This window comes from Taudactylus pleione, unplaced genomic scaffold (assembly GCF_031769625.1).
Source record: "Taudactylus pleione unplaced genomic scaffold, aTauple2 ptg000394l, whole genome shotgun sequence".
NCBI classification, from domain to species: Eukaryota; Metazoa; Chordata; class Amphibia; order Anura; family Myobatrachidae; genus Taudactylus; species Taudactylus pleione.
Window position 1 is genome coordinate 1,203,358 of NW_028284795.1, and position 25,643 is coordinate 1,229,000.

General features: G+C 51.9%; 1 protein-coding gene across 1 annotated transcript in view; it reads right to left on the bottom strand.

The window, feature by feature from the left end:
- Positions 1-19,274: 19,274 nt before the first annotated feature.
- Positions 19,275-25,643, bottom strand: part of LOC148506818 (E3 ubiquitin-protein ligase rfwd3.S-like) — a 44,856-nt gene continuing 38,487 nt past the window's right edge. Inside the window, exons 9-13 of the mRNA XM_088446224.1 lie at positions 22,956-23,106; positions 22,649-22,825; positions 22,353-22,564; positions 22,057-22,274; positions 19,275-19,663 (exon numbers count right to left, since the gene is read on the bottom strand). Of these exons, the coding sequence (XP_088302350.1) occupies positions 19,520-19,663; positions 22,057-22,274; positions 22,353-22,564; positions 22,649-22,825; positions 22,956-23,106 (902 nt within the window). The 3' untranslated portion in view covers positions 19,275-19,519. The remainder of the gene's footprint in view (positions 19,664-22,056; positions 22,275-22,352; positions 22,565-22,648; positions 22,826-22,955; positions 23,107-25,643) is intronic.

The following is a 25,643-nucleotide window of genomic DNA, read 5'->3' on the forward strand; positions in this document are numbered from 1 at the left end:
GCCATCAAGTCGATGTCCAAAAGGCCCCAGCGAAAAGCTGAAAGACGTCCAGATGAAGAAACCACTCGCCCGTCCTAGCGGCTTAGGAAGTCCGCTTCCCAATTCTGGTCTCCAGGAATGAAGACTGCAGACAGAGCTGGAAGGTAAAGCTCTGCACAGCTGACAATCCGACTCACCTCCGTCATGGTGTCGGAATTCCCTCCCTGACGGTTGATGTAGGCAACGGCGGTTGCGTTGTCAGATTGAACCTGGACCAGACAATGTTGGGAGGAGCGGCTGCACTAAACACAGAGCACGAAAGACCGTATGGAGCTTCAGAATGTTGATCGGAAGGCGGCGTTCCTGAACAGTCTACTGACCTCGAAAGGACTGCTGGCAGGTTACTGTACCCCCCACCCACGCGGACTTGTGCCGGTGGTGAGAAGGACCCAATCCTGAATCCAAGGCCCTTGTTCAAGTGGGACACCTGGAGTCACCAGAGGAAGGAGAGCCGGACCACTGAGAGAGGATGAATGTCTGCGACTTGATCTGGAGATAGGAACGGTTCCATCGGGTCAGAACTTCCCTGTGAAGGGGCCCGGAGTGAAACTGTGAATATTCCACAATGTTCAAGATGCAGACCAGTGAGGATAGGCATGCAGGAGTGAATGGACACTCAGCGGTGATGCAGGAATCTGTGCATCTTGTCCTGAATCTTGTACACCGGAAGGAAGATTCTATGAACAGCGGAGTCCAGTAAGGACAGCAGGTGGAGCATCTGCTGAGACTAAGTTAAAGAAGACTTTCTCCAATGCATGATCCACCCATGAGATTGCCTCGTTGAGATAGGAGGTACCCTTCTTAATATGAGCCACCCAAGCAAAAACCATAGCTGGATGTGCTATAGCACAGGTTCCTAAACTCAGTCCTCAGGACCCCAAACAGTGCATGTTTTCCAGGTCTTCTCACAGAATCACACCTGTGGATCTTTTAAAATGTGTCAGTGAGTAATGAATATACCTGTGCACCTGCTGGGTGATCAGGAAAACATGAACTGTGTGGGGTCCTGAGGACAGTGTTTGAGAACCTCTGTGATATAGCACCTGCATGGGAATAAATAGCCTTAAGGAAGATTTCCAATTTCCTATCCATCGGTTCCTTAAGGGAAGCCTTATTATTAGGGATAGGAAAGGTAGAGTTCTGTACTAGGTGGGCAGTATACGCGTCTACCGAGGGAGGAGACTCATTTGTGATGCTGTAGGAAATCAAGTGTGTTTCACTTCCGGGTCATTGGACCTTTAAATAAGCAGATGATCCAGCCATAGATCCCACACAGCCTTGAAGAAGAGTATTCCTTTACTCGAAACGCGTTGGCAGCTGGGATCTATCTGATGGTTAAATCCGTTACCGTATACAGTGAGTGAAGCCAGAGACTTGAAGGGATTTTGGGCAGTCTATCCGGCGGACTCCTAATTAACGCTCTTTAAGAAGCACCTGGCTTGGGTGCCACATACGGTATGGTTCCAATTTGTACCTTTTTCTGAGTGATCTCAGAATACAATAATCTTCCTTTTTGTATGTCAGTTTTGTGATTACTGTGGAAATTATATTCCCTATGTTTTATGTGTATATGTCATTAAAAGTATCGAAAATACTACACTATATATTATTTTCTCTCTTATTATGTGTACTGGGAAGAGAAATTATTGAACTTCCGTCTGAATGAAAAATAAGAATATGGACATATAGAGATACATCGCAAAGACTTTGGCTTTTTCCATTTGATTCTACATTGATTAATTTGTATGGAACATCTAATTAGCGCCGCATTTATGTGACCAATTTTTATGTATTGTTTGATTCTATATTTTCTGTTTTTGGTGGAGACAGTGGGTCTCATAAGTTGGCTGCTCAATATTAGTACGCGCCAGTGTTTTCGCCGAATATTTTTCCTATATTCATTTGTGATGCTGCTCAGCAGTGAGCCGATAAAAGATTGAAATGTGCTTGGTGACCAAAAAGACAATAAGGAATGGTCCTAGCCTCCACTAAGACTTCCTTCAGCTGTTCTGACTTAGGAAACACTACTGAAACCCGCTTTTGCCACTTGAAAACCGGAGCATTCGAACTAGGTGCCAGCTCCTCGTCCTCGATTTGCAGAACACGTTTAACTGCCTTATCAAGGCCGCTACATCTACCAAGATGAGAATTCACCCTGGACAATGGAGGTCTCCACATCTAAAGCAACGGAAACTGAGGTTTCCTCAGACCTTGAGGAGATCGGAGTCCAAAGCAGACTGAGGAGCAGTACCTTCCCACCTGGATTGCCTGCATTTGTAAGCACGGTCCTTATCCAGCATTTGCTAGTAGGAGGCTGACACCCTGAACTGACCGGGAAAAGGAACTCATCCATGGTGGTTCCAAAGCGGGTGGCTACAAATTAGAAAGAACCGTGGCAAGGTGGGCCCATGCCGGAGGGAAGGTTGTCTAACTGTCATCAAGCTGTGTTATTAGCTATGACAGCGAGGCAGCCCAAGCCGGCTCCTGGATGGAGGCTTTGGATGGGACCTCCTGTTGCTCATCTTTGCAGCACCGGATACAGACAGAGTCCTGGGCTGGATCCTGCGAGGAGAGACCAACAGAACAAGATCTGCGCAACACACGAACTCCCGCCTCCTTGGCCACCACCTTAGATGCTTTGCCTCTGGAGGACATGGTAAAATCCAAGGCAATCCCCATACACAAAGCTATAGCAACAGATGTGTGCAATAAGGGGAAGATGCAATGAATGTAAAACTGCACAAAGTAATAAGTGTTGCATAATGTAATGCTCAGAGAAGCCCTCAGCCTGTTAACACAACGGTTAATTGGCCAGTACACAGAGAGTGTTAAACAGAACAGAAAAAAATGACAAGCAGAAGGAAACAAAATGAATATACCTATCAGTACATTGAATGCAATATAGAGATAATAGGCAGTGAGTGCTTAACAGTCCAAGCCCCAGTCGGCTGGAAGGAGCTTAACTGTATAACCTGACATGAGAGTGAGGTATACAGGGAGACAGGAATCCAGCTCTACGGAGACTAGCTGCAGCCAGCTGTGTACTAAAAATAGTCGCACTAAAAATAGTCGCTCATCGTCTCTGTAGGAGGGAGGAGGAAAAGCCCTCTGGCAGGAAGCCTCTGTGAGGGAACGCACCAGGGGCCGGGGGAGGAGCCAAAAGGGAGAAATGGTTGCCTTGAAGGGGTACAGACGGCCTGGGCACCTGATTGTCAGAGACCCACCGACAGGTGAAGCCATGCCAATTCAGCTCCCGGCAAGCAGGGAGCCACCTTACCTGCTCCCCCAGGGTCCAGCTGAGGCCCCTGGTGCCTGTGGAGGACCCGGCCGAGGTAGCTGACCCAGTCGTCAATGCCGGGGGTTGGTGGAGCAGCAGCACTGAGCGTCCTATAGGACGCTCAGCGCTGCTCACTCAAAATAAAATAATGAAACTGCCCCCTGCTAAAAGTGTGCCAGGGGACCATGCCCAAATACGTACCGGCATGAGTAAATGGACAATAGATATTCCCTCTCTCCTGTGAAACTTTAAATACAATGCTAACCGCCTCTAGGAAAATACTTCCCGCGGCACAATACCAAGAGGAGTTTTTCTAAAATTATTTCACAGGGCTTACTTTTCTCCTCACCGACAATTCAGGGCAGGAATGGTGACATCGCCCTCACGCCCTCGATGTCAATCTCCATTAGCTGACTCTCTTCATTTTTGGAAATGGCCTCTTAGAATATTTTAGTTACAACTGCGTAAATACGCTTTAGATAATTTTGTTGACTTACTTTTACCAATTAATGGGCACTGTTTGGGATATTACAGGAAGGTCAGGGAGTCACAAAAGGCTGTAAAATACTTTCCGATTAGTGCGGTAGCGCGTAAAGCTATCTTACAAGCCTGGATAAGTGTTTCCCCTCCTACTCTAAAGTTAAGGAGAAGCTTTTCCTTGTGTGTATCATGGAATGGATAGAAACCACATTAGAAAGGGAAATTCGGGTTTCTAAATTTTTCGACACATGGGAGAGTTCTATCTCAATCCTGTCTCGCCTCATGACTCCTACCTCTCATTTTTTGACAAAATCTGAAACGAAAATATTTTTGGGATCATTGTCTCATTGTGGTTGAATGATTTAATTACTTATATTCAGCTAAATATTATGAGTATATACTACTATTGTGATGATTTGAAACGATTTTGATTCTGTTTTCAGCTTCTGAACTGACATGTAATAATTATGGTTTTATTTTTGTTTTCATCTGTATATTGTACACGATGTTTCAATAAAAAGAATAAAAAAAAAAAATACTAAATTGTGCCAGGGTCCTGCCGGCACCAAACAAACTGGCCTGTGTGGTGCTGGGGTATAGGGGAGGTCACTGGGATGCCTGGGAAGTCAAAGCCTTTAACTGTTTAGTGCCCAGTCCTCCTGCACAGCCTATATCCCAGCATTCTCCCTATGGCAGTGAAGAAAACCCCAAACCATTAAGAAACAAGATGGAAAAACTTACAAAACTAACTCCCCATCTCTGATAGCAGGGAATAGAGCGGTTTCTCTCATAGACAATCTCCGGATTGTGTTTTCAAATGCTACCATTGAAGTACTGTCAAATCCTGCAACACATCACCCAAGTTTATAAGGGCCAAAACGAGTTATGGTAAAACTTACCTTTGTTAACTCTCTTCATAAGGTCCACAGGGAGACATTGGGGCTATAGGTGGGACCTGGAAGGACCAGACAGTAACAGCAAAGCTTTTCAAGCCCAGAATGCTCCAGTCCTTCCCCTTCTACCCTGCCCACAGCCTGAGGGCACCTCAGTTTTGTTAACAAGCCCAAGGTAGGAGCAGGATAGGAGAGAAGGAAGACTGGTACACTGAGGAATCACACTCTCACACAGAGAAGGAAACAAGTGACCAGGAGAAGAAACCCATAGAATCCAGGAGCGTCAGAGCGGGTGCCCTGTGGACACTATGGACTTCGAAGAAAGTTAACGAAGGTAAGTTTTACCATAACTCTCCTTTTCTTCTTCAGGGTCCATAGGGCTCCACAGGGAGACATTGGGGATGTCCCAAAGCAGTTGTTCAAGGGCGGGAACACTCCTGAGCTGATAGAACCCTACGCCCGATGGAAGCATCCTGAGAGGCAAATGTATCGAAGGCATAAAACCTAAGAAAGGTGTGGACAGAAGACCAGATATTCGCCTTGCATAGCTGTTCAGCTGAGGCGCCACGCCGGGCTGTTCACGAGAGACCCACAGAGCGAGTAGAATGAGCAGATACTGTAGCCGGCGCAGGAAGGCCAGTCTGTGTGTAAGCCTGAGAGAGACACTCTGGTCAGATGAATTCGAATGACTGTTTGTTAGCTGGCCATCCCTTCCTGTGGAATCCATATAGGACACAGAGGGAGTCCGATTTCCTGAAGGAAATCGTATTATCCACGTTGATCTTCAGAGCACTGGCCTAAAAAGGCCTCACCGGCCGAGAGGTCTGGTGATTTAAAGGTCGAAACCACAATTTCCTCATTCAGGTGGAAGCGAGAAACCACCTTGGGAAGGAAGCCTGGGCGTGTTCGAAGAACAGCCCTGTTGTGATGAAATATTAAAAAGAGGGAGCGACATGAAAGCGCCCCTAAATCCGATACCCTATGGACAGATGCTGTAGCCAGAAGAAACAGAGTCTTCGCAGTGAGCCACTTGATATCCACTGATTCCAGGGTTTCGAATGGAGGTTCCAGCAGAGCTTGGAGCACCGCTGACAAATCCCATGGAGCCACAGGAAGGACAGAGGGAGATTGTATACGTAGAACATCTTGCATGAAGGTTTTAACATCTGGTATTGTAGCAATTCTGCGCTAAAACCAGATAGACAAAAGGTGACACCTGCACGTTCGGAGATGCTAGGCGGAGGCCTAGATCCAATCCAGCCTGAAGAAAGGCAAGAATTCGAGAAACCTTAAAAGAATTACAGGTCATAGTTTCTTGGAGCATACCATTGGAAATATGTATGCCAAATTCTGTGGTAAATCCTGGCTTAGGCCAGTTACGTGCTCTGAGCATGGTCTGGACCACAGAGCTGGAGAAACCCTTAGCCATCAGGAGTTAAGTCTCAAGAGCCAAGCCGTTTAAAGAGACTGGCTAGGTCCAGATGTAGACATGGACAGTGAGACAACAGGTCTTCTCATAGAGGAAGTTGAAGAGGAAAGTCTATGGAGAGCCTTTGAAGATCGGAGCACCAATGACGTCAAGGCCAAGCCAGAGCTATGAACAGGACTGTGCCCCCCCCCTCCTGTAGGAACTTTCGAAGCACTCGAGGAAGCCGGGAGATTGGTTGGAAGAGATATGCCAAATGGAATTTCCATTTCACTGACAATGCGTCTATGAAGGCCGCGTTGGGGTCCTTTGTTCTGGCTCCATAATTTGGAAGCTTGTTGTGTCTTGAGGACTTGAGATCCACTTTCGGAAGACCCCATTTGTCCACTAGAAGCTGAAAGACTTCTGGATGTAGAGACCATTCTCCTGCATGCACGTCGTGACGGCTGAGGAAGTCAGCTTCCCAATTGAGAATCCCCGGGATGAACACTGCAGAGATGGCTGGGAGATTGCGTTCCTACCATGTGAGAATGCGAGACACTTCTGTCATTGCTGACTGACTTAGAGTGCCCCCTTGGTGATTGAGGTAAGCCACAGTCATGGCATTGTCGGATTGTACTAGTACTGGCCTGTTTTTCAGAATATTCAGAGCCAGAGTGAGAGCACTGTAGATGGCTCGAAGTTCCAGGATGTTGATTGGTAACACTACCTTGACTGGGGACCATCAGCCCTGGAACGAGTGCTGGCCGGTTACTGAACCCCACCCTCGGAGGCTTGCGTCCGTGGTGAGGAGAGCCCAGTCCGGGATCCAAAAGGGACGAGTCTAGTCTGTAGCCACTAGGCTAGGGATAGGCGAACCTATGGGGGGAGGCCAATCATCTGAGATTTGAGCAAATGGGGTAGCCCATTCCACCTTGAGAGTATCAGGTATTTTAGGGGCCTGGAATGAAACTGGGAGAACTCCACCATGTCAAAGGTGGACAACATTGATCCCGAGACCTGCATTTTGCAGAGTGAATTGACATTCGGCAATTGTGGAGCAGTCTGCATAGTTTGAGCTGGATTGCTGAACTCTTGTCCGCCGTTAGGAAGATTCTCTGAACTCGAGAGTCCAGGAGGGCTCCCAAATGTACCATCCTTTGAGAGGGTGTTAGGGAAGATTTTTTTCCAGTTGATCAGCCAACCGTGCACTTGAAGAAAGGCAATAGTTACCTTCAGATGGCTGTAAAGAGTCGCTGGGGAGCTGGCCAACAGCAAGAGATCAAGTATGGGAACAGTCTGATCCCTTGATGACGAAAAGAGGCCGCCATAACTGCCATGATCTTGGTAAAGACCCGGGGGGGGGGGGGCCTTGAAAGGTCGAACGGCAGAGCCTGTATTTGGTAATGTTGCAGTAGTATAGCAAACCAGAGATATTGTTGATGAGAAGGGGCTATAGGTACATGTAGTTAAGCGTCCTGAATGTCTAGAGACACCATAAAATCCCCAGGCTCCAAAAGCTAGGATAATGGAATGGAGGGTTTCCATACGAAACCTGGGCCCCTTGATAAACTTGTTCAGAGTTTTGAGGTTGAGGATAGGACAATGAGAACCATTGGGCTTCTGAACTACGAAAAGAGTAGAATAATAGCCCTTGCCCCGTTGTGAGGAGGGGACCCAAAATTATTATTCCTGAATTCGGTAAAGACTAAATGGATTTTTGGAGCAGCAGGGCCCTGGTTGGGTCCGATGGAGGTCCTAAGCAAACTAACTGCTGGGGGTGGTCACCTCAGGAATGAGGGCGCGTATCCATGGGAGACCACTTCCCTTACCCAGGCATCAGACGTGGTTTGATACCAAACCTGGGTGAAATTAAGAAAGTCTGCCTCCCACCCAAGGAGCCGCCCAGGGAGAGGCCTGCCCCATCAGGCGGTAGGCTTGTTCTCAGACTTGGCAAGTGGACATCTAGTAGCCCAGGCCTATTTTGCCCTAGGCTTGGAGGCCTTGGTTGAAGTCTGCTGTCGTTGAAAGGACTGACTCTTGGCTTTTCCTTGACGGCAAAAGGAGCGAAAGGATAACATCCATCTTGGAAGCTGCCAAGGTAGTCACAATTTTATCCAATTCTGGACTAAATAGGATGTCACCAGAATAAGGCAGAGACTCCAGAGCATGTTTTGAGACTGAATCTGCTTTCCATGAACGTAGCCAAACAATACAGTGGGCCACTATCGAAGTGGCAGATATCCTGGAGGCCAGGAGAGCCATATCCAGAACTGCTTCACCTAAATAGGAGGCTGCATCTCTAATGTGAGATATGTAGGACAGCTGTTCCCTCGAAGCATCAGGAGGAAATGTCTCTTCTAGGTTCTCTGCCAAACTCTCAATGGCTTTTGCCACCCAGGCCGTAGCCCTAGCAGGACGAGTAATAGCTCCTGTAAGAGAGTATATGGATCTATGACAAGCTTCTATACATCTATATGTAGTCTCCTTCAAGGAGGTAGTAGTATGAATGGGTAACTTGGCATTTTTAAAGTCATGTTACATAAGCATCCACTGCTGGGGGAACTTCCCATTTAGTACAATCAGTAGCAGGAAGAGGGTAAAAGGAACTAAACCGTTTTGGAATTGAGAAACCTTTTACCGGGCATATTCCAAGTGTCACTCATGTGATCAGATAGCTGGTCAGTGAGGAAACTGGTAAAACTACCTTTTGTCGTCCTCTTCTATTTGTAATATAAAGCAGGTATATTTAGTTTATAGGGTGGGTCCTAGTCTCCTGAGACAGAGTGAGAGAGATCTGCGCCTTCTGCCTCCCCAGATAATATATATCAGAATCAGATAACTGTGTGGACTGGGAAGATAACAGCACATTTAGTAGGTAAAAGCTTTTCTTTTTGCAGCATTTGCTGAAAAACTATAGAGGTATCCGCCAAACTCTGTACTGAGGTATAAAATACATCTACCCATGGGGGAGGCAAAGGATTTGTAGGGAGCACCTGCTGTGGCCATCCCATAGGGGAAGCTACCACAGGGACCGCTGGGAGGACCGCAATATTCTGCCAGCACCTGTGAAAAGGCAGCCAAGGGTGGGTCCTGAGGAGGAGACACCGGGGCTGAGGGACCTGAGGCTGTGTAACAATTAGCACAAAGACCTGAGTGAGGTCCTCTGGGGCTAAATCCTGTAGAGCAGGACTTACAGTACACCATAGTAGGAGCAGTAGCATCAGGCTGCTTGTTATTCTTTCCTCTGCCAGACACAGCTACAGGGATAATAACATACACAATCTGACACAGTGCAGTGTGTAATATGGCACAATGTAGTGGGCAACCACGCTATATAGTATGTGATAGCCCTCACAAATATATAGGAGATGTGAGGTACAATGAACCCCCTGTACCTTAGTATGTCAGGGTATAGTAGAATAAAGGGAAAGGTATAAGCTGACAGTATGGAAAGTAGAGAATAGCGCTAGCATAGGTCACATACAAACGCTGAAAAATATTACGTCTGCAATGTGCACTAAAATGTACTACACAGAGCGCAGTGGCTGGTAGGATATAGCGTTGTATGACCTGGCCCATGGGAGAGGTATACAGGGAGACTGGACCCAGCGTTCTCGGAGACCTGCTTGCATAAAATGGCTGCCGCGCGTCTCTGAGGGGGACGGAGGGTGAGGGAGGAGCAGCCCAGGGAACACCAGGAACAGCGACCAGGGCTGTGGGAGGGGCTGCAGGGTGAGCACCTTTGCGGACGTTAACCACCAGATCCCCTGGCCTCTACATATTCCCATGTGTGCCAGTGTATCCTATACCCCGGTGGTCTAGTGGAGTCATGTGCGCACCAGTGTCCACATCAGCGCCTCTGGTCTGTCTCCTAAGACCGAAGACTGCGTAACAATGTGGGTCCCCACAAACGAGTTTCCGCCTTACCTGTCCCCTGAATTCCGGGCTACAGTTTGGGGTCCGGGGAGCCTGCTAGCTAGTCCCCCTCGGAGGCCGCCGATAAAAGCTTGGGCTGCTTAATGCAGTCCCGTTATAATGGTGATCCAGCTCCTGCCGGACACCAACAAAACAGTTGCCCTCAGGCTGTGGGCGGGGTATCTTGGGATTGCAAAAGCTTTTCTGCTGGTGTCCGGTCCTCCAGGTCCCACCTACACCCCATTGTCTCCCTGTGGAGCCCTATGGACCCTGAACAAAATAAATTTACCCTAAATGAGGATGAAGACTCGCTACAAATGGTCTTCGGATTGGGCATGTGTTCTGGGTGATGCATTATCTAAGAAAGTTATTGTCCTATTTAGGCGGAAAGAAAAACAAAATGTATGCTTCCTTCATAGCCAGGCAGTGCCACTTTACCCATGTCCTAGACAGGGGTTGCTCACGCTGCACAGCACCAGGCAGAGGGGGGTGTGGGCGCTGCACAGCACCAGGCAGAGGGGGGTGTGGGCGCTGCACAGCACCAGGCAGAGGGGGGTGTGGGCGCTGCACAGCACCAGGCAGAGTCACTTTACCAGTATCCCCAGGCAGAGGGGGGTGTGGGCGCTGCACAGCGCCAGGCAGAGAAGGGTGTGGGCGTTGCACAGCGCCAGGCAGAGGGGGGTGTGGGCGCTGCACATCACCAGGCAGAGGGGGGTGTGGGCGCTGCACAGCGCCAGGCAGAGTCACTTTACCTGTGTCCCCAGGCAGGGGGGGGGTGTGGGCGCTGCACAGCGCCAGGCAGAGGAGGGAGTGGGCGTTGCACAGCGCCAGGCAGAGGGGGGTGTGGGCGCTGCACATCACCAGGCAGAGGGGGGTGTGGGCGCTGCACATCACCAGGCAGAGTCACTTTACCAGTGTCCCCAGGCAGGGGGGGGTGTGGGCGCTGCACAGCGCCAGGCAGAGGAGGGAGTGGGCGTTGCACAGCGCCAGGCAGAGGGGGGTGAGGTGTTGCACAGCGCCAGGCAGAGGGGGGTGAGGTGTTGCACAGCGCCAGGCAGAGGGGGGTGAGGTGTTGCACAGCGCCAGGCAGAGGGGGGTGAGGTGTTGCACTATCACAGGGATTTCCTAGATTTGTGTGGAGTGTAACAAATATACAGGAACCTGCACTGCAATCACTTCCATATTTATCTAACGCCATCATTCGGATTACACGGTGTATGTGGCAATCCTCCTCCACGCTCAGCAGCCGCCCATCACGCTGTGCCAGCGAATCGCCACGAAACACCTTCACTGCTCTGTACCGGTCTGTAGATTTTTCTATATGTTCTCTTAATGGACATTAGGACGGAAGAACAAGTACTGAATGACATAGGAGTAACGCTGCATAGCCCAGCATAGTATGTGTAGGGTAAGGATGACAACAAGAGATATGGTAAGAACTTACCGCTGTTATCTCTGTTTCTACGAAGTCCATAGGGTCCACAGGGTTGACCTTGGGGTATAGCTGGATCTGGATCCACGGGCACCACGCAGTTAAAGCTTTGCTGCTCCCAGGATGCACTTGGGTCCGTCCTCCTCTATACCCCGCCCCGGCCACAGGCACCTCAGTTGGTAAGCAGCTAAGGCCGGAGGAGGAGACTAAACAGAGAGAAGGAAGACTGGAACACACAAGAAACCATACTCACAGAAATGGGAGACGGAAAACCGGTGACCAGCCACACAGCCCATTTGAAGCCAGGTGCGTCAGGGCGGGCGCCCTGTGGACCCTATGGACTTCGTAGAAACAGAGATAACAACGGTAAGTTCTTACCATATCTCTTGTTTTCTACTTCAGGGTCCATAGGGGTCCACAGGGTTGACCTTGGGGATGTCCCAAAGCAGTTCAACTAAGGGCGGGGACGCTCCTGTGCTGAAAGGAGTACCCGGCGCCCAAAGGATGCATCCTGAGAGGCGAAGGTGTCAAACGCATAAAACCTCAAAAACGTCTGAATTGAAGACCAAGTAGCCGCCTTACACAGCTGAACAGCGGAGGCGCCACGTCTAGCAGCCCAAGAGGGACCCACAGAACGAGTGGAATGAGCCTTAACAGAGGCTGGCACAGGTAAACCCTCCTGCGCATAAGCCTCACAAATAACTGAACGAAGCCAACGGGCTAACGTTTGCTTGTTGGCAGGCCAACCCCTCTTGTGAAAACCGAAGAGGACAAAGAATCCGACTTCCTAACCGAAGCAGTCCGGTCCACATAGATTCTAAGTGCCCGGACCACATCCAAGGAAGCCTCACCAGCCGAAAGATCAGGTGACTGAAAAGCTGGCACAACAAGTTCCTGATTAATGTGGAACTTTGAAACCACTTTGGGCAAAAACTCAGGACGCGTGCGGAGCACTGCCCTGTCCTGGTGAAAAATCAGAAAAGGAGGGCGACAGGAAAGCGCCCCCAATTCTGAAACCCTCCTGGCCGAAGCAATTGCCAGGAGAAAAATGGTCTTAAACGTCAGCCACTTGAGCTCCACCGACTCAAGCGGCTCAAAAGGAGGACCCTGCAAGACCCTCAGTACCACCGTCAAGTCCCACGGAGCCACCGGAGGCACGAAGGGAGGCTGGATCCTGAGAACACCTTGGAAAAAGGTGTAAACATCTGGCAGTGTAGCAATCCGTCGCTGAAACCACACGGACAGAGCAGACACATGAACCTTCAGAGAGGCCAGGCGTAAGCCGAGGTCCAAACCCGATTGAAGAAATTCCAAGATTCTGGAAACCCGGAACACCTGCGGATCATAGTTTCTGGATTCACACCATTGAAAATAAGTGCGCCACACCCTGTGGTAAATCCGCGCGGAGGCAGGCTTGCGTGCCCTAAGCATGGTACCAATCACTGAACTGGAGAAACCCCTAGACCTCAAGACGGCTGTCTCAAGAGCCACGCCGTCAAAGACAGCCGACCCAGATCCGGGTAAAGGCAGGGCCCCTGAGACAACAGGTCCCGACGCTGAGGAAGAAGGTACGGAGCGTCGATGGAGAGGCACCTCAGATCGGAGTACCAAGGACGTCTGGGCCACGCCGGAGCCACCAGCACGAGCGTGCCGCCGTCCTGCTTGAATTTCCGCAGAACCCGAGGAAGTAAGGATATCGGAGGAAACAGATACGCCAGGTGAAACGTCCATTTCACCGACAGAGCGTCTACCAGACAGGCGCCTGCGTCTCTTGTCCTTGACCCGTAAACGGGCAACTTGTGATTGTGACGGGAGGCCATCAAGTCCAGCTCCGGCAGCCCCCACCTGTCCACGAGTAGCTGAAACACCTCTGGGTGAAGCGACCATTCCCCGGGATGCACATCGTGACGGCTGAGGAAGTCCGCCTCCCAATTGAGGACTCCGGGAATGAAGACTGCCGAGATCGCTGGAACGTGACACTCCGCCCAAGCAAGAATGCGAGACACCTCCGACATTGCTGCCCGACTGCGAGTTCCCCCTTGGTGGTTGATGTACGCCACCGTGGTGGCGTTGTCGGACTGCACCTGAACCGCCCTTCCGTGAAGAGCGGGGCCGGACGACTGCAGGGCCCTGTACACAGCCCGCAGTTCCAGGATGTTGATGGGGAGAAGTGCTTCTTCCGCGGACCAACGACCCTGAAGCGATAATGAGCCGGTCACTGCCCCCCAACCCCGAGGACTGGCATCCGTCGTGAGCAGGACCCAGTCCGGGATCCAAAAGGGGCGCCCCTCGACCAGATGCACCGTCTGAAGCCACCAAGCCAAAGACTGCCGAACCTCCGCGGACAACACCAGCATCTGAGAGCGGATCCGGTGAGGTAACCCGTTCCATTCCGATAGAATCAGCCCCTGCAGGGACCGGGAATGGAACTGGGCAAATTCCACCATGTCGAATGTCGACACCATGGACCCCAGAACTCTCATAGCTGAATGGACCGACAGGCGGCAACTGCTCAGGCAACTGTGTATCCGCAGCTGCAGGGAGGAGACCTTCTCTGGAGTCAGGAAAATCCGCTGCTGACGAGAATCCAGCAGGGCTCCCAAATGAACCATCCGTTGTGATGGAATCAGGGAGGACTTCTTCCAGTTTATCAACCACCCGTGTGCTTGAAGACAAGCAATGGTCAGGTGGAGATGTCGAAGAATCACCTCCGGGGAGCTCGCCAGCAGCAGAAGATCGTCCAGGTACGGCAACAGACGTAGACCCTGACCCCGAAGGTGGGCAGCCATAACCGCCATCACCTTGGTGAACACCCTCGGAGCCGTGGAAAGGCCTGAACCGAAAAGACAGGGCGTACCCCTGAGAGACTACTTCTCGAACCCAGGCATCCGTGGTGGTATTGTGCCAACACTGGGCGAATTGGAGAAGTCGGCCTCCCACTCTGGGGTCCCCCAGAGAGAGGCCCGTCCCATCAGGCAGCAGGCTTATCCTCCTGCTTGGAAGAAGGGCGCCGAGCACTCCATGCCTGCTTCTTGGGCTTGGGTGCGGCCTTGGTCGCCGAATGTCTCGGGAAGGACTGGCCCTTGGCCTTACCCTGAACCCGAAAGGACCGAAAGGCAGAGCTCCTCACTTTAGCCGGCGCAGAGGCCGAAGGGAGAAAAGCCGACTTGGACTTAGCCAAAGTATCCACTATTCTGTCCAAATCCGGACCAAATAGTAAATCACCATTAAAAGGCAAGGCCTCCAGACCCTTTTTTGAATCTGCATCAGCCCTCCAGGACCTCAGCCACAGGGAGCGCCGAGCAGATACCGCTGCAGCCGACACCCTAGAAGTGAGCAGGCTGGCATCCAAAGACGCTTCCCCAATATAGGAAGCTGCATCCCGCATCTGTCCCACTAACGCTCTCTGGATATCCGGAGCCTCATCAGGAAAGGTATCCTCCAAGGCATTGGCCCATGCCTCAATGGCTTTAGCCACCCAGGAGATAGCCATGGACGGGCGAGCCACCGCCCCGGAAAGAGAATAAATGGACTTTAAACAAGTCTCCACCTTCCTGTCCGTGGGATCCTTCAAAGAGGAGATAGACGGCAATGGCAACGTCGCGCTTTTGATCAAGCGGGTAACGTGGGAATCCACCGCCGGCGGAGTTTCCCATTTCCTGCAATGAGCTTCAGGAAAAGGATAGTTCGCCGCCAACCTCTTCTGTGGATGGAACCTCTTACTAGGTAATTGCCAGGCCGCCGCCATATGATCCGATAATTGATCAGACAGGGGGAACACAGTTGAGGTCACCTTGGCCTTTTTAAAATTAGGAAACTTCGACCTAGGAGCCGGCGCATCATCCTCAACATGTAGGATAGCCCGCACCGCCCTAACTAAGGCTGGAACATTAATGGAGGACTTAGCTTCCACCTCCTGCCCCATGACATCAGAGTCAGAGTCCTCATGGATTTCTCCATCATCTGAGGACACTTCTGAGTCCGACAACTGCGCAGCTAGTGAACTCACAACCGGACGTTTAGACACCCTTGGTGGCCCATCACCTTGCAACATAGACTGAAACGCCGAGGATGAAGCCGCCAGACTCTGTACGGAGCTGGATAGAACATCCACCCAAGGCGGAGGAGCCGTCGGAGCAACACTCTGCAAAGGCACTACAGACTGACACGTCCCTGGGGAAGACTGCACATACACAGGCAGTCCCGAGTAAGGACCCACAGTCTGGGCCCCGGGGGAAGACCGCAACATTTGTGGAACCCTCGGGGAATGGGGGATGGTGGGCTGCGGTAACGCCCTAGAAGGGACCGCTGATGGGACCGATAACCGGTCCGCAATAGACGCCAGCACCTGTGAAAACATCGCCCAAGGAGGGTCCTGTGATACAGGGGGGTTGGAGGGGCCCGGTACCAGCTGGCACCGCCCGCACAGACCATCCTGAGATAAGTCCTCCCCATCAACTCCAGCAGCACAGCGTCTGCAGGAAAATAGCACAGGAGCCACAGAGCGCTCAGTCTCCTCATCCGACATGATACCGTAAATACACAAGAAATAGGTATCACCAGAGGAATTACGGTTTTAACACCCGCGCACTCACCAGTATGCGACACAACAGCCCAGATATGGTACTGTGTAGCACACAACAGTATGTGACTGACCCCACAAATACGTGTTTTATATAAGTGAGGGTCTCAGAAAAACGCCCTTCCCCCACACACCTGCCGGGCCGTAGGAGAAGGAAAGGGATAGTTATAAGCTGACAGTAAGGAGAATAAGTCACAGACAGGCAGCACTAGCAATAGTCACATACAATGCAGAAAAGTTATACTCACTGCACCTTCCGCTACAATCAACCGCCCAGATTCAGTGTCTGGGAGGGCTATAGCGCTGTGTACACTGTCCTTCAGCAGGGGAGAGGTACACAGGGGGACCGGTCCACTTGATACCGCCTGGGAGTCTGCGATGTGCCAGTAAAGATGGCCGCCGGAGACCTCAGAGGAGGAGTGGCCGAGAGATAAGAGCAGCTCAGCGACGCCAGACTCCTAGTTGAAAGGCGCGCTGAGCTGAGGGGAGGAGCCGCTAGACAGGGAAGGCTGCCTCCCCTGGCTAGCAATTAACCCCCGGGTTGCCGGTCCCGCTACCAGCCTGATACCCTGGTGGTCTAGCAGACACGCGGGGTATTCCTCAATTGAGGGGGAGCCCGCCGCCGCCGCTAGCGCCTCCGGTCTGTCCCCAGAGACCGGAGGCTCCTGACTGCATTGAAGTATCCGCGGGCCGCCGCACGCGGCGACCCGCGGCTTACCTGATCCCCGTCGCGTCCGGCAGCAGTCAAGGGAATCCCCAGAGCCCGGCTAGTACAGGCTCTGGGGTCCCGCCGCGATCCCCAGAGCTGTACTGGCGTCGCGGCGCCAGCGGGGAGAAGGAGCGGCAGCATGGACGTCCTAAAGGACAGTCTGATGCTGCCGCTCTAACAGTGTAAAAAAAGAAGAAAAAAATAAAAAATTTCTCTTTTAAAATAAAGCTTAGGGGCTGCTCCTGCAGCCCCACTGCGACAGGGTGACCCGACTCCGGCCGGGCACCAACTAAAACTGAGGTGCCTGTGGCCGGGGCGGGGTATAGAGGAGGACGGACCCAAGTGCATCCTGGGAGCAGCAAAGCTTTAACTGCGTGGTGCCCGTGGATCCAGATCCAGCTATACCCCAAGGTCAACCCTGTGGACCCCCTATGGACCCTGAAGTAGAAATAGGAGTAACGCTGCATAGCCCAGCATAGTATGTGTAGGGTAAGGATGACATAGGAGTAACGCTGCATAGCCCAGCATAGTATGTGTAGGGTAAGGATGACATAGGAGTAACGCTGCATAGCCCAGCATAGTATGTGTAGGGTAAGGATGACATAGGAGTAACGCTGCATAGCCCAGCATAGTATGTGTAGGGTAAGGATGACATAGGAGTAACGCTGCATAGCCCAGCATAGTATGTGTAGGGTAAGAATGACACAGGAGTAACGCTGCATAGCCCAGCATAGTATGTGTAGGGTAAGGATGACACAGGAGTAACGCTGCATAGCCCAGCATAGTATGTGTAGGGTAAGGATGACACAGGAGTAACGCTGCATAGCCCAGCATAGTATGTGTAGGGTAAGGATGACACAGGAGTAACGCTGCATAGCCCAGTATAGTATGTGTAGGGTAAGGATGACACAGGAGTAACGCTGCATAGCCCAGCATAGTATGTGTAGGGTAAGGATGACATAGGAGTAACGCTGCATAGCCCAGCATAGTATGTGTAGGGTAAGGATGACATAGGAGTAACGCTGCATAGCCCAGCATAGTATGTGTAGGGTAATTAGGCACATTGCACGGCCGCTATGGTATGGATCAGCGCTGGTCCCTCGGCAGCTCCCGGCTGTATCATTCGGCTGTGATACAGTATCAGGGCTATAGATGTAAGTAAATCGCACCCGATGAGCGTTATCCGTTTATCCATACTGGGGTAGTGATCAGAGGAAACTATTCTCACATGTGAGTTCTACTTCCGTCCTCTTTCATACAATAGAGACTGTATTTAGGGAATGACCTTTGTTCTCGTCTGGACAGTATCTGTGTTTTCCAGGACAAGGTGGCTCGCTATGTACATACGCCACAGACTGAGCAATTATATTTATTGGCGAATGAACACACACAATATATACATACATACGACAGGCTCAATCCATGGCACTCGACCATCTGGGGTGCCCTTGGTATGTGACCACACCATCTACATAAAAAATATCATACAAACTCGGCACTCACATGCTTTTCAAACTGCAACTCCTTTGAACATAGGGAATGTTGGTTCCAAAATATTGCAATAATTTGTTAAGCTGGCCACCGCTTCACGGTCATTCCCATCTAGCCAGTCCCTACACTGATTCTCAGATAAATGAACTTGATCTGCCATCTTGGCCTCAAGCTTGCATACATTTTAAACAGAAAACTGGGTCCTGCCTTAAAGAGACAGGACTGCACCCAGGGCCATCAGTTAATAGGCACCTGGAAAAAGAAAAAAGTTTGTCTTACACACACACACACACACACACACACACACACACACACACACACACACACACACACACACACACACACACACACACACACACACACACAGTTCACCCCAGAAATTTTTTTCCCCATCCGGGTAGCATCCAAAAGTAGCCGGGTGGGGGCCTTCGCAATTATGCGTGCGCCGGGAAAAGAGGTATCTCCCAGACCAATCCAGCCCGACATGTCTCAGGCTGCTCCCCCCCCCCCACTGGCTCTCAGTCAAAAGTGCCCATTATGCAGTGCCCCCTGTATTTGTGCCCTTTACACAGTGCCCCCTGCAGTTTTCACCTTTATGCATTGCCCTCTGTAGTTTAGCTTTGCCCCTGTGCAGTGCATAAGGCCCCCCAGGTTTAAAGTGTCCTGTGTGCAGTGCCCCCCCCCAGGCTGGCCCCTTTAGGCAGTGCCCCCCAGGCTGGCCTCTTTAGGCAGTGCGCCCCCCCCCAGGCTGGCCCCCTTTAGGCAGTGCGCCCCCCCCCCCCAGGCTGGCCCCTTTAGGCAGTGCCCCCCCCCCCAGGCTGGCCCCTTTAGGCAGTGCCCCCCCCCAGGCTGGCCCCTTTAGGCAGTGCCCCCCCAGGCTGGCCCCTTTAGGCAAAAAAAAAATATCAACTAAGCTTCGGAAACACCAGAACTTGTCTGTACGGGATCCAGTTTAATATCTATCACAATCTTGTAGGGCAGGAGCGGGGTACATATGTCCTATCCTGCCGTGACCACCATCCAGCACAGAACGCAACGCGCACCAGGGTTCATTAAAATTAACAAACTTTTATTCAGACAGAAAAGGAAAAAAAAAAAAAAGAGAACACAATAAAAAAGAAGGAGGAGGAGGAGGAGGAGGAGGAAAGTCTTTACATTACAGAGAATATGTACAATATACAGCGAGGAAGCGATGATTACTATCCTTGGCTCCAGGTCAGGCAGGGGGCAGTCACTGATTACACCAGGTATGTGGTCACATAGCAGCACGGGGGTCCGGGGCCATCGTCCATGTCACTCCCATTTGTAGATCTTCACCATCTTCTCTGTTAGAGTGGCCAGCAGGTGGCTCTGATTTACCTCTATGGGGCAAATGTCCAGCACGGGCTGATCCGCCTGCAGCTTCTGCACCAGGGAGCCGCTGCCCGAGTGCCAGAGCTGCGATGGGACAAAGAGGAGAACCGGTCACACAGCCGCTAACGTGGCAGCGGAATCACTACTATAGACAGATGATCGCTCTCTATATACAGAACATAAAGCCAGTAATACGCCTGTAAGGTAACTAGTTCCGTTACACCCCGCCAGGATGGCTCTTACCTGCATACTATACTCCAGCACGACGAGTGGTGATAAATACGAAGCCGGGCAGCGCAGAACATTGTTACATGATACAAATTTTCACCTCCAACCCACCAGGAGGTCAGCTGCTTACATAAGCCGCCGCTTCGTAAATAAAGCCCTTTGTGTCCGAGCCCGCCATTTAGGAAACATTGCATCCGAACATCGTTTAGATCAAGGGTGGGGAACCTTATATCTGCCGAGGGCCACTTGAATATATATAACATTATTCGTGACCTGGTGCAGGCCACGCCTCTCCATGTGACATCACACGGGGGTGGGGGCTTCAATAGCTGGTGATTACAGCAATGCCTGGAGTATCCTGAGGATGCTCCGGGGAGATGTAAGGGCAGCGGTGTGACCATATGATACATCCTAAGGACACCCCGGGCAGCACTGCTGTATAGATTCTGGCTGAAGGGTGACATTATAGGCACAGTGATAGCCAGGTGAGGATGCTCCGGGGAGCTGTAAGGGCAGCAGTGTGACCATATGATGCATCCTAAGGACGCCCCGGGCAGCACTGCTGTATAGAGTCTGGCTGCAGGGTGACATTATAGGCACAGTGATAGACAGGTGAGGATGATCCGGGGAGATGTAAGGGCAGCAGTGTGACCATATGATACATCCTAAGGACGCCCCGGGCAGCACTGCTGTATAGAGTCTGGCTGCAGGGTGACATTATAGGCACAGTGATAGACAGGTGAGGATAGCAGAGAAAAGCTCAGAGGGCCAGACCAAATGATTCCGGGGGCCTTATACACCCCCCGGGCCTGAGGTTCCCCATCCCTGGTTTAGATGAAGGAGACGTTCAGTTCCCCTAAATGCTTTAGGTCCTCCTGAGACAGCGAATGGGAATAGGAACAGTAACCAAGCCGTTAATGCTGAACCATTGTGCGATGTGTCACAGCAATAACACCTAATCATTTGTGAGGTTACGGTGAAGGGAATACCAAACAGCGCACAACCGAGCAGATCACTTTAGGCGCTAGGCTCAGGGAGTGGATCCCGGCCAGGAGTATCCCCCACCTCTGTGTAAATGTCCGAATAGTGTGAAGCTGAAAATACTCCTTCTTGCCACTAATTAAGCCTCTGAATACTAACCAGACCTCCAGCGAGGCGGTGACCCCTGATCAGTGCTGACGGGACCATTGTCTACAGTGAGGAGGCTCAATGGTCTAACTAAGGAGGCCCTAAAGCCAAGTGCCGTTCTCATATGTCTGCTATATAGCTGACTATGGGCCGTATTCAGAGATGGGCGCTATCGCTCAGCCTTTGTGCGCGGAAGCTGTGTGATAAGACCCTAATGCCGCAGAAGGAGTCTTGTGTAACATATACCTCCGGTGATTCGCTGCTGCTTCCGAGTACGCAGCCATCCCAACAGCAGCGTGACCATCAGACATCTGATTAATGGTCAGGTACCTCAGGATGGCCGGGAAATTCACGCAGCCGGGGCCAGTGACGCTGGTCTCAGCAAGCCCAGAAAACAGGGCCGTCGCCGCCCGTTCCCTACCCCCTAATGACCGCAGCACGTCAGTCAGAGGGGTCACTGACACTGGCCAGCGCATGCGCCGATCGGAGCTATTAGAACTGTACGCATAGCGTCGGGATTCGCGTACATCGCTGAATCAGGCGCTTAGACACAGTCTGTAATTTTAATCTCCATAATGCCAGGGAAAATACATCGATGTATGAGCGTCACAATAACCGGCATAGCGTTCCCAAGTGTATCTATGGGACAGACGCAGGCTCATTACGTATGTATACACACACACACACATACAGTACACACACCCCCACATTGACCAAGTCTATCTATGGGACAGACGCAGGCTCATTACGTATGTATACACACACACACATACAGTACACACACACCCACATCGACCAAGTCTATCTATGGGACAGACACAGGCTCATTACGTATGTATACACACACACATACATACATACAGTACACACACACCCCCCCACATCGAACAAGTCTATCTATGGGACAGACACAGGCTCATTACGTATGTATACACACACACACACATACAGTTCTATGGAATACGTGCTAAAAGCCGCCATCCGATTGGTTGTTGCCGCACATCACTGTTGTGCGTTCCATGTTATTACATAAATCCCAATTATGGACAGATAGCACCAGAGCAACAATACTGTATAACCAGCACAATGATGTACTGTGCATATAGGTCACCTGTCCCCACCTGGGCAGAGTTGGACGACTCGTCTCCCGCACACACTAGGGTGCTGCCGTCCCGGTCAGGGCTCTGGAATATGGCGTTCTTGGTGAGGAGTTTACAGGTGGGTCCCGCATTGAAGGTCTGGACTGGGTAACAGGAACAGCTGTACTCATCGGACGCGCCACTCAGCCGGCTGCTGGTAAGTTCCATCATCACGCAGCGCAGGTAGCTGTGCGTCTTACCTGCCGATACAAGTATCTCTGTGTGAGCCTATGTGCAAACATACATACAGTACTGGGAAGCCAGGGGCACATACTTACCAGGGCGGTAAGTCACAAGGCAGTGACGCGTATTGCTCTCTGTCTGGATGTCTGTGCATCCTCCAGGCTCTAACGGGAGAAGGTGGGGCCTGTACTGAGCATCTTTCATCTCCCAAAAACAAGCTCCCTCCAGGGTTCCAGCCAGCACCCCTCCACATGGGAAGACCTCGGAGGCAGCTCGGGGCACGTAGGAGAGGGAGACCACAGGACAGCTAGAGGAAGAGCGCAGGTTGTGAGGCGCTAGATTCTCTCTCCATCTCTACAGTGTTACGCACCAGGCAAACATAAGCGCTTACCGAGAGCCCAGCGGTACCAGCTCCTTCACACATTGGCTGGTGTCTCTCAGGTCGTACACGAGCACAGAGCCATTGATGAGACCGGCATACACATAGTTGGTATCGTCAGAGCACCAGCTGCAGCTCCACACCGGCCGGCCAGTGTTGTACGTCTGGACCACAGTGTTTGTCAGTAGGCTGCAGGAAGAAGGGGACAGTGTTAATGGCTTCATTCCTAGAGGAGACTGATTCGCCATGCGCACATGGGGGGGGGGGTCTGACTCCCCTGCTCTCAGGGGGCGGAGGAGAAAATGCTGGGAGTCCTCACCTGGTGAGCTTCACAGTGTTATCCAGGGCAGCCGAGAGCAGCAGCCCGTCAGCCCGCTCATTGAAGGCCAGGCCCCGGATCTGTTTGGAATGTATCGGAACATATTGGCTGCTTTTCATATTGGCTACACTCAGCTTCTTGACGCCACAACCTGGGAAGAGCAGAGACAGTGAGAGAACACTCTTCCCCCTGGGACCCACCACCTCGCCGCTCGTAAAGAAACACTCTTCCCCCTGGGACCCACCACCTCGCCGCTCGTAAAGAAACACTCTTCCCCCTGGGACCCACCACCTCGCCGCTCGTAAAGAAACACTCTTCCCCCTGGGACCCACCACCTCGCCGCTCGTAAAGAAACACTCTTCCCCCTGGGACCCACCACCTCGCCGCTTGTAAAGAAACACTCTTCCCCCTGGGACCCACCACCTCGCCGCTCGTAAAGAAACACTCTTCCCCCTGGGACCCACCACCTCGCCGCTTGTAAAGAAACACTCTTCCCCCTGGGACCCACCACCTCGCCGCTCGTAAAGAAACACTCTTCCCCCTGGGACCCACCACCTCGCCGCTCGTAAAGAAACACTCTTCCCCCTGGGACCCACCACCTCGCCGCTCGTAAAGAAACACTCTTCCCCCTGGGACCCACCACCTCGCCGCTTGTAAAGAAACACTCTTCCCCCTGGGACCCACCACCTCGCCGCTCGTAAAGAAACACTCTTCCCCCTGGGACCCACCACCTCGCCGCTTGTAAAGAAACACTCTTCCCCCTGGGACCCACCACCTCGCCGCTCGTAAAGAAACACTCTTCCCCCTGGGACCCACCACCTCGCCGCTTGTAAAGAAACACTCTTCCCCCTGGGACCCACCACCTCGCCGCTCGTAAAGAAACACTCTTCCCCCTGGGACCCACCACCTCGCCGCTTGTAAAGAAACACTCTTCCCCCTGGGACCCACCACCTCGCCGCTCGTAAAGAAACACTCTTCCCCCTGGGACCCACCACCTCGCCGCTTGTAAAGAAACACTCTTCCCCCTGGGACCCACCACCTCGCCGCTCGTAAAGAAACACTCTTCCCCCTGGGACCCACCACCTCGCCGCTCGTAAAGAAACACTCTTCCCCCTGGGACCCACCACCTCGCCGCTCGTAAAGAAACACTCTTCCCCCTGGGACCCACCACCTCGCCGCTTGTAAAGAAACACTCTTCCCCCTGGGACCCACCACCTCGCCGCTCGTAAAGAAACACTCTTCCCCCTGGGACCCACCACCTCGCCGCTCGTAAAGAAACACTCTTCCCCCTGGGACCCACCACCTCGCCGCTCGTAAAGAAACACTCTTCCCCCTGGGACCCACCACCTCGCCGCTCGTAAAGAAACACTCTTCCCCCTGGGACCCACCACCTCGCCGCTTGTAAAGAAACACTCTTCCCCCTGGGACCCACCACCTCGCCGCTCGTAAAGAATTGTCTCAAACATGGGGCCTGATTCAGAGCCGCGTGCAATGCCGACGCATGGCGTTTTGCTACTGTGAGAATATCCCTAACAACGCCTCCAGCGCATGCGTCTCACATTGTGCGAGCACAAAGACGCTGCTGCAATTGAGAAGCGCTGTATCATTAAAGGTCCTGGACGCTCCTGGGTTGGCTAATCACACGCATGGAGTTGGTCCGGTGTTATGGGCGTGTGATTGCGCATACAGACGCTCAAATCATTCACTCTGGACGCTGTACTCTGATGGAAAATCTGCACCTGTCAGAAGGCTGCTGCCAGCATCGGTGGTGCATCTGATGGCGGCGCCGTATTACAGCGTCAGGCGCTCATAGTGGGCGTCTCAGTCCTTGCACAATCAGACGCACCCCTGTACGCCATGGGGAGGGTTTTGTAGCAGCAACTGCATAAAATCGCAGACGCATGACCGCCAAAAGCCGCAGCTGCATGCCACTATGAATCAGGCCCATGATCTCAATGTCTGCTGCAGAACATAGCCCGGTACCCGTGTGTGTAGTGTATGAGGATAGAACATAGCCCGGTACCCGTGTGTGTAGTGTATGAGGATAGAACATAGCCGGTACCTGTGTGTGTAGTGTATGAGGATAGAACATAGCCGGTACCTGTGTGTGTAGTGTATGAGGATAGAACATAGCCCGGTACCTGTGTGTGTAGTGTATGAGGATAGAACATAGCCGGTACCTGTGTGTGTAGTGTATGAGGATAGAACATAGCCGGTACCCGTGTGTGTAGTGTATGAGGATAGAACATAGCCCGGTACCCGTGTGTGTAGTGTATGAGGATAGAACATAGCCGGTACCTGTGTGTGTAGTGTATGAGGATAGAACATAGCCCGGTACCCGTGTGTGTAGTGTAGGAGGATAGAACATAGCCCGGTACCCGTGTGTGTAGTGTATGAGGATAGAACATAGCCGGTACCTGTGTGTGTAGTGTATGAGGAGAGAACATGCCCGGTACCTGTGTGTGTAGTGTATGAGGATAGAGCATAGCCCGGTACCTGTGTGTGTAGTGTATGAGGATAGAGCATAGCCCGGTACCTGTGTGTGTAGTGTATGAGGAGAGAACATGCCCGGTACCTGTGTGTGTGTGTACAATCCTGGACAAAAGTCCAGGAATGATGAGGTTTGTCCATGCAAGATGACGTTTTGCCTCTTTCTGAGTCCCGTTTTTTGGAGGGAAAAATCCGAAC